General features: G+C 45.9%; 1 protein-coding gene across 1 annotated transcript in view; it reads left to right on the plus strand.

The window, feature by feature from the left end:
- CCDC158 (coiled-coil domain containing 158) overlaps window positions 1–9,749 on the plus strand; it is a 56,461-nt gene that overhangs the window by 19,639 nt on the left and 27,073 nt on the right. The window contains exons 10-12 of the mRNA XM_003790125.2: window positions 632–1,114; window positions 5,286–5,475; window positions 7,901–8,053. Of these exons, the coding sequence (XP_003790173.1) occupies window positions 632–1,114; window positions 5,286–5,475; window positions 7,901–8,053 (826 nt within the window). The remainder of the gene's footprint in view (window positions 1–631; window positions 1,115–5,285; window positions 5,476–7,900; window positions 8,054–9,749) is intronic.

Raw genomic sequence — 9,749 nt, forward strand, 5'->3', positions numbered from 1 at the left:
AAAAAAAAAAAAAAAAAAGAAAGAAAGAAAGCAGCCCAGAAAAGTGTAAGCTTCCCAAAATGTGACAGCAAACCAAGGGACCAGTCTCGGCTTAGACCCAGGCAGAGTCCGTAGCGTAGTCTCCACCTAGCCAGGAAGAGAGGGGCAAGCTGCGACTGGAAGCTAGAATCTTCATCTTTCCAAATGAGAACCGGAGAATGTAAATGTGTGTTGAATGAAACCCATTGTTTATTTTTTTTCTACAGAGGTAGAATTAAGGAGAAGATTGGAGGGAAATAACAAATAAAGGTAGTTATTGTCAGTCCTACTACCCTTCTCCCCTATTATTGCTGAGGTTACCTTAATCTAAATGGTTACAGAAAAGGTCCTCAGAGGAAACTTCCCGAGCTCCCCTGTCCTGGAGAACCATTATGGAGGAGCACTGTTTCATGGAGCCCCTGCACCGGGGTCTGATTAGCACAAGTCAGTCTTACACATGTTAGAAGGGCTGGAGTTCTGACAGCAAAATGATTTGCATGAATCTGACTAGACATTATCCTTATCGTTCTTTGGAGTGAACTTGTAGTATCTCCTGAGGTTGCCTATGTCGGTCCTCCCAAATACATGAAATTCTCTTATCTTTGACAAACAGATGGCAGCAATTCAGGGAAAGAATGAAAGTCTGGAAAAAGTGTCCTCCTTGACTGCTCAGCTAGAATCCACCAAAGAGATGCTCCGCAAAGTGGTGGAAGAGCTGACAGCCAAGAAGATGACCCTGGAGAGCTCGGAGCGGACGGTGTCAGACCTGACGGCCTCCCTGCAGGAGAAGGAGAGGGCCATCGAGGCCACCAATGCCGAGATCACCAAGCTGCGCTCCCGAGTGGACCTGAAGCTGCAGGAGCTGCAGCACCTGAAGAACGAGGGGGACCACCTCCGGAACGTGCAGACTGAGTGCGAGGCCCTCAAGCTGCAGATGACGGAGAAGGACAAGGTGATCGAGATCCTGCGGCAGCAGATTGAGAACATGACGCAGCTGGTGGGCCAGCACGGGCGCACTGCCGGCGCCATGCAGGTGGAGAAAGCCCAGCTGGAGAAGGAGATCAACGACAGGAGGCTGGAGCTGCAGGAGTTTAAGGTCTGTAGAGCATCTGGGGGTGATTTCTGAAGGATCCTTTCTCCTCTGAGAGCCAATTTACTGAAAAGGGGGTTCTTGGTATCTGAAAGCGTCTGAAAGTATTTGTGTGCATATGTTTTCTGCGAGAAGGGATACACACTTTTATCCAATCCAATAGGAATAGATGGCCCCACAGTGCTTCAAAATCACAGGTACAAAAGAAAGAATATTTGCAAAATCCAGCTGCTCCGTGAATCCCTCCCTGGGCCCACAGGGTGAAGTATTTTCTCCCTCTTCAGACAGACCGAAGTTTGAGCTCCATATCACACCATTCAATAACTGAGAACCATTGGGCTTTTTGCTTAATCCTGGTTTCCATACCTGTTAAGCGGAGGAAAACAGAAAGCAAACAGAACAAACCCCCACCAACCTCATTGGGCTACTGTGAGGCTTAAATCAAGGACTTAGCCTAGTTCTTGGCCTGTGTAAGGTGTTTAGTAAATACTAGTTTCTTTCCCTCATTCTGTTTTCCTTCCCAGCTTTATCCCACTCTGGCACCTGTTGGCACCTGGATTGCATTCTGGATAGCAGGCTGTGTGTATGTGGCCATGTCTCTTTTTCTCTGTAACATCACAGACTTATTCATCCAGGTTCACATCTTACTAATCTTTTTACTCCCAGCCCCGTGCCTTAGTACCTTATACCAAGAAGGTGCTGAGTAAATATTTATTAAAATCCTAAAGGATTACACGGAGTTTTTAAAATATTGATTTCTAAAGTTTTATGTCACCTGTCCCTGACTTGGTGAATAGCAGGACACAGTCACACCAGCTTTACATGCCTCAGTTTTCTCATTCTAGACCCAGGACCAGCAATAGATGATTATCTTATGGAAGAAACAAGTTAATTACATGAAAATTAGAATTTTCTTTTGTTTAAATTTTCATTTGATCTTGTATTTTTAAATGGCCATAAAGGGACAGATGAAAGATTCTCCATGGTGAAGCCTGAAATAAGAACTTTAGAATAGGTGTCATGCGGGGCAGAGCACAGCAGAGGGGAAAGGCTGACTGTGCCCCTTGCCTGAGAGGATGGATTACTAGTGTTGTTAAGGGTTCAAATGGGAGAATCCTATTCTCATACGCTAAAAATTAAATCAGTTTAATCCTTGCAAAAACCTTATGAGGGAGGCACTCTTATCCTGGTACGCAGATGAGGAAGCTGAGAGAGAGAGACTAAGTAATTTGCCAGACAGGGCATTCCTTTGAGATGTGGTCCCAGGCAGTGTGAGTAGATCTTACAACGCAGAGTCACAGATGGCTCGTTAGAACATAAGCTGGTTGGTGGCTAGGCCACTCCCAGAGTCTCTGATTCAGAATGGGGCCTGAACAAGTTCCCAGGAGACGCTGATACTGCTGGCCCAGAGAGCGTGGGCCAAGATCTGTCTTAGATATCTGCAGGGAGCATTTGTCACCATACCTAGAGTGGCCACTGAAGGCCACATAGGAACTTGGAATGGGCAAAAACTGGGCAGAAATGAGGAAAGAAGGTATTCTGAGCAAGGGGAAGCAGCTCAGGGTGTAGTTTAGAGACAATGTAGGAGCTGTGAAAGTTCTATGGGTGGAGACATGAAAAAGGCAATGTGGAAAGTTTAATGTGGCATCAGAGTGCAAAAGCGGATTGCAGAGAGAGAAACCGATTTTCAGTTCCTAAGTACGGAGCTGGAGCAGTTTCAGGGAAGGATTTCCTAGAAGGGAAGACAGGGTGCAGAAGGTTGAGGCCAGGGAGTTCACACCAGATTTGGACAGAATGTAGAAAAACCGAGGTGCCGAAGAACTGGGGAACTGGGTAGCTGTGAGGCGTGACGTGCTGCAGTCAGGGGGCGGCAGCAGGTGAACCAGCACAGGAAGTGCACGCAGGGGAGGTCTGCAGCCACCTGACTGTGTAAAATGGCGTCGTGTTGCTTAATCACAGTCACTAAGGATAACAGGCACCTGTGGGCCTTCAGGGAGAGAGCCTAATCAACTCATCTGGCCCACAAGAGTTTCACTGAGACACAAAGAATGTAAGTTAGAAGCTTGATCTTTAATGCCCCATCTACTCCCCTTCACATTCTGGTAAGGAAAAAAAGAGAGAAATTGTAGCCCCATAGCCCCGAGGTGTGACCTCTCACCCTAGGCTACAGGTGGCAGGGAGGCGGGGAGCACTGCTCCCAGTAATGGAGGGCCCTCACCATGGATCCTCCTTGTAAGACAAACTAAGCATCCTTCCGTGGGCTCCGGGAGGTGGGACAGGGCCAGTACTTGTGATGCTTCAGGCTGGCCTGAGGAGAGCCTGCCTGTCCCTCCCCCGCAAGGCCAGCTGAATTTCATGTGACAGGTGCCAGGAGTGGCAGGGATCAGATAGCCCAGGGTAGGGTCTTTACTGCCCAACCCTATCACAGGTGGTCAGACTGCAGCGCCCCACCGATCTGTTTTTGAACAGCTGAGAGCTTGTCTTTACATTTCAAACATAGCCCTGGTCTCTATGTTAAGCTGCCATTTTCTCAGTCTGATTGCACTGACCAGAAGAATAGGCCTCAATTTGGGGAAACAATCTGTTGATAAGAGAAAATAAATTTATTTTTCAATGGTATTTAGTTGGCCAGTTCTGTCCACTAGAAATATTATGTGAGCCATATATTTAATTTTAAATTTTCTAGTGGACACATTTTAAAAAGTGATTTAATTTTAATAACATATTTTATTTAACTCTATATCCAAAATATGGTGATTTTTACATTATCATCAATATTATAAATTATTGAGATATTTAAGAATTTTTTAATATAAAGTCTTTGAAATCTGGTGTGTATTTTACGCGAGCAGCACGTGTCACCTTGGCTCAGGCACATCTCAAGTGCTCAGTAGTCACTGTGGCTGCTGTGCTGGGCTGTGCAGACCTTGGTCCTGGGAAGAGCGGGGCTTCTAGGAGGCCTCCCAGCACAGACGAGGCGAGGGTGGTGGCCCCTGTGAGACAAAGGGAAAGACACAGCCCACTTGGAGGGCTCAGACTGAGCCTGGCACCATGGCAGTGCCCCTAATAGAGGTGCAGGAGGGAGTCCGGAGGAAGAGCCCTGTGTGAAGAAAGTAAGAGCGTTTCGAGCAGAGTTTACAGATGCATTCCAAGCTGGGCATGTCTGCAGTTAGTTGGAAATAGCGAATTTAAGTTGCCAAATTCATATTCGTATTCCCCACTCCGTTTAAGCGCCAGACCCACCGCTACGCGCCGCTCCCGTCTGAGTTACCCCCTTTCTCGTTTGCTCTTCCAAGTGCTTTCTCACTGGTCTCCAAGGGTCACCATGAAAGTTTTTGTTTTTTGTTTTGTTTTGGTTGTAGTTGTCATTGCTGTTTTTGGCAGGCCCAGGCTGGATTTGAACCCACCAGCTCTGGTGTATGTGGCTGGGGCCCTAGCCGCTCGAGCTATAAGGTGCCGAGCCACCATGGGAGTTTTGAAACAAACTGTGTTATGGTCCATTATTTCACTTCCAAAAAAACAGCCAGCAGCATCCTTTGTGATTCACCTCTGCAAGTTTCAACTTGCTCTGCTGATGGATGTTGCTGGGAGGGCTTAATTTGTTTCTATCTGTGCAGACTTTATGTTTCTTGATTTTTATCTATCTCAAAACTTCGGTAATGACTTACAGACTTTGACCTCTCCTCCCTTCCCCCCACTGTTTGTTCCTCACGTTAGAGCCGGAGTTATGTCTGTGAAACACACTCAGACTGCCCAGTGCCTTCCTGTCACGTGCAGAAGGAAGTCTCAGGTTTCTGCCTCGCCTCTGGCTGCTGTGATCCTTCTCTGCCCTCCTTCCTCCTGGGCACTCCCTCCTGGCAGCCTGGCTCTTCCCCACACTTCACCTGTACCTACAGCTCTTCCCCGCTGCCCACTCAGCTTGCTTCTCGGTCTCCTGCTCACGTGCTACCTCGTCAGAGAGGCCTTTCCTACCACCTGTGGCAGGGTTTGATGATCCCCCGGGGACTCAGCACCCAGTTGTACTCAGGCTGCATTTGTTACAGTGAAAAGATAAAATCAGCAAAGGAAAAAGGAAAAGATACTAAATATAGAAGAATCCTAACATGGTATCACTGGGCTGTACATATGTGTATTTTGTACTTCTGTCTCTGTCCTTTGCATTTACCCACATATTTAGATTTTGAAAGATAAAAAAGATGCAAAGATCCGGGAGCTTGAAGCCAGAGTAAGTGACCTGGAGCTGGAAAAGGTGAAGCTGGTGAACGCAGGCTCCGAGCGGCTCCGTGCCGTGAAGGACATCAAACACGAGAGAGATCAATTATTAAATGAGGTGAAGACTAGCAGGAATGAACTGAACAGTATTTCAGGTACGTTGCTTCAGATCAAACCCTATTAAAAAACAGGAGTGCTTGTCAGTGAAGTCCAGCACAGACCTTAGTGTGATTGCCAGAGAAAGGCGTCTCATTGCATTATAAATGTGGACAAATAGGCTGCCCCTGTGGAATTATTCATGGCCTAAAATCCTCATAGTTCTCCAGAAAAGCTTCTGTGTCTTATACTCACCTTAACTTTAGTTAACTCTCAGAGTCCAGGAAATTCTGTCCTGAGTTTCTTTCTTTCTTTCTTTTTTTTTGGGGGGGGGGGACAGAGTCTCACTGTGTTGCCCTTGGTAGAGTGTTGTGGTGTCATAGCTCACATCACAGCAAACTCTAACTCTTAGACTTAAAGAGTCTAAAGACTTAAAGACTTTAGTCTTAAAGACTTAAAGACGATTTTCTTGTCTCAACCTCCTGAGTAGCTGGGACTATAGGCATCCACCACAATGCCCAGCTATTTTTCTTTTGTGGCAGTTGTCATTGTTATTTAGCTGGCTCAGGCTGGGTTTGAACCCGCCAGCCTCGGTGTGTGTGGCTGGTGCTGTAACCACTGAGCTATGGGCACCGAGCCCTGTCCTGAGTTTCTAAGAGAAGGGTGAGGTCCAGATTCCAGCTCGGGAGGGCAGTGGGTGTTGAGCATTAGTCATACTGTTTGCACAGTTTTGTTTTCATGGAAGTGGAAACCTCGAGTCCTTTGAGTCAATAACTTGATTAAAGGCCTAATAATAAAGTAACATGAATTGAAAGGAAAAATACAAGGCCTTACAGTAAACAGTGAAATACTCTCGTTCGTTATTGGTGTGTACAGTATCAAGCACGACTCTCCCTTCCCTCCCTCCCCTCCCGCTCAGAAACCCCATAGTGAAGCTCCCAGTCTGGTAGGAAAATAGACCAACACAGACAGGGGCGACAGACCAGTGGAGGAGCTACAGCGAATGTACACTGTATTCAGAGAGCACAGAGGACACAGACTTCACCTCCTGTGGGGAGTGACATCTACCCTGGGTTGGAAAGAGAGAAAGGAATTGGGCAGGCGAAGAAGAGGTAGAAGGACCTTCCAGGCAGAGAGACCATTATGGGCAAAAGCACAAAGGCTTGAAGCAGCAAAATGTGACCTGGAGTATTCACTGGAGCAAAAGTACAAAGGAAAGGGGCTGAGAAATGAGGTAGTAGGCAGATGGAGCCAGGCACCGTGGAGCCAGCAAGGGATGTTAAGTAGGGGATTGCTGTGTCAGATTTTATTTATTTATTTATTTATTTTGAGACAGAGTCTCAAGCTTTGGCCCTCGATAGAGTGCTATGGTATCACAGCTCACAGCACCCTCAAACTCTTAAGCTTAAGTGATCCTCTTGCCTCAGCCTCCCTTTAGCTGGGACGACAGGCACCCACCACAACGCCCGACTATTCTTCCGTTGCATTTGTCATTGTTGTTTGACAGGCCTGGGCTGGGTTCCAATCCACCAGCCTCAGTGTATGCGGCCGACACTATAAGCACTGAGCTATGGGTGCCACCAGTGTGTCAGATTTTAGGATGATCATGCTAGCAGGTTAATTCAAGGAAGGCTAAAGAAACAGGGACCAACTGGTGAAGGAGGATTTTGCAGTAGTCCCAGGAAAATATGATGAGGACTTGGGAACTAAGGCAATGGCGGTGAGAATGGAAAGAGGAAAGAATGAAGAATGTTTGGGGGGATGAAGCGACAGGGCTTAGTAACTGGAGAGTTAGATGGAGGTTTCATGGTTTTAGTTTGTAGCACTGGGAGGGTGATGACAGCTGAGAGGGGGGCAGAAAGGGGCAAGTTTGAGACCGGGGAGGAGGTGTGGTCAGTGTGAGGCAGTTGGTTTCAGGTGGCGCTGGGACAGACATCTACATGGAGATGTCTGGATAGATGGAGCCAATAGATTGATTTGTTTTTTTAATATATAAACCTAATCATGTATGAATAGGTAGAAGTAAGTAAACATATGGTGAACATGTGTGTGTTCTGATGTATTGAATGATGAATTTGTGCCAGGTGTTGTGACAGGCACTGAATATACACAGTCAGATAAGACACTGGTGGCCTCAGTTCCTCATAGTGTCCTGGAGATTCATCTACCTGATAATGGTGGGGAAATCTAATAATAGATAAATTGATCCCACAGGAGAGTTTAGTATGAAATAGCTGTGACTAATAACAATAGTTAGGGAACAACCATGCGTGATGAGTGGGCAAAGGAGGAGGATCCACCCAAACAGATCACAAGGAGGTGGATGGGCTGTGTGTGGACGTCTCATTTTTTGTAGCAAATGAAGACGTAACTAAACGAGTTCTCTTCCAGCTGTAAAATTCTGTGATTATTAATTGCAAATGAAATATACTTTATATTAATGGGAGAGAAAAAGTAACTATCATTGATTATCATACTATGCAGAGGACTATGAAGTCTTAAAAAGGAATTTTCGAAACAAAAGTGAAGAAATGGAAACTACTACAAATAAGCTGAAGATGCAACTGAAATCTGCACAGTCTGAGTTGGAACAGACCAGAAACACACTGAAGTCCATGGAGGGGTCTGACGGTCACGGTATGTTCCATTAGGTTTAAAATTTTTTCTTTTGTTTTTAATCCCACTGGTCTAGATTTATTAAAACACAGATCTCCCGCACCTCTTCACACTCCCGGATGTGAGAACATAGACAGAGGTAGAGGAAGGGTGTGATGTAGCAGTAATTCAGTTTTTTTTTTCTTTTTTTTTTTTTTTTTAAGACAGAGCCTCAAGCTGTCCCCCTGGGCAGAGTGCCGTGGCATTACAGCTCACAGCAACCTCCAACTCCTGGGCTCAAGCGAGTCTCCTGCCTCCGCCTCCCAAGTAGCTGGGACCACAGGCGCCCGCCACAACGCCCGGCTATTTTTTGGTTGCAGCCGTCATTGTTGTTTGGCGGGTCCGGGCTGGGGATTCGAACCTGCCACCTTAGGTGTACGTGGCTGGCGCCTTAGCCGGTTGAGCTATAGGCGCCGAGCCAGTAATTCAGTTTTTTAAGGAATAATACCATGTTCTTAATTTAATCACCAAAGTATTTCAATCTTTCCCTTATCCTATGGCTATTTCAGTGTTTCTAGCAGATCTCAATATCTAAAAATGTCAATAATTTTTAAAGCTATAAATACGAATTACCAATTTTTGTTCAACTCCTCATTTTTCAACATGTAGATTATCTTTGTAAGTTGTAGGTCTGTGGCTAATGGCCAGTTCTTGATCCCTTCTCTGTGGAAGTTGGACGGCTCAGTGAGGCGTGCCTGGTTTCTCGCGTGCTGTTCAGCTAGCTCAGAGGGAGAAGTCATCTGGCATTTCACGTTATTCATAGCACTGTCGACATGATTGTATTTGCTGACCAGAAGAGCTAATGTTTATCTAATTAAAGTATATGGTTTTCCCGTTCTCAGTTTTTAATGTCAGAGATTTTTTCTTTATGCTCACTTTGGCAGCACATACACTAAAACCAGAACAACACAAAGAAGGTGGTAGCCATAGTCCTGGCACAGGGGTTAACAGGCCAATCTCGTTTTTGTGGTTCTTGGTGGCTTGGCCCTTTGCTGTCTAACTCTGGACAAAGGTCACGCTTGAAGGCCCTCCCCCTAGACGGCATCCCTGTCTCAGTGCCCTCCAGGCAGCTCCCACAGCACTCCAGGATGCTATAGTCATCAAGTTACCTGGGGAATCCTTGCATTTCCATTCAAATTCTTGTTTTGAGATATGAGGGGATCTAGCTATGACATCTGTCATAGATGGATCACCTGGGTTGCTGGGCTGATCACCTGGGTTGATTGGGCTGACCTGGCTGCCTAGGTGGCCTGTCCCCTACCTCCCTCACCACTCCCTGTGTGCGTCCCAGAAGCTGTGTGCTTGGTCGAGGAGGACAACCTTCCCCCACAGAGGAGGGCTGTTCTGTCAAGGGATAGCCGTGGCTGCTAGAACCTCCAAATAAGTGGTGAAATTCTTATTTTCATAGAAGAAAATCAGCTTAAAATTAGAGATTTATTATTTGAAGCCAACTGTAAACAACTTAGACCAGAATTCTTCAAAGTGTTGAGCAAACTTTTGATCTCTTAATAAATGTGCTGCGTCTGTACTAACTAACCCCCCTTTTGATGGTTTAGATATAAGAACTCTATCTTGTAAGAAGTCAGACCTTTCTAATAGTTTATTTTTAATGAATGGTACATTTTCTTTTATTTTTTATTTTTCAAGTCTAAGCTATAGCCAGACCTGACTCAAAGCA

Source organism: Otolemur garnettii, unplaced genomic scaffold (genome assembly GCF_000181295.1).
Source record: "Otolemur garnettii isolate 467f Iridium unplaced genomic scaffold, OtoGar3 scaffold00039, whole genome shotgun sequence".
Taxonomy (NCBI): Eukaryota; Metazoa; Chordata; class Mammalia; order Primates; family Galagidae; genus Otolemur; species Otolemur garnettii.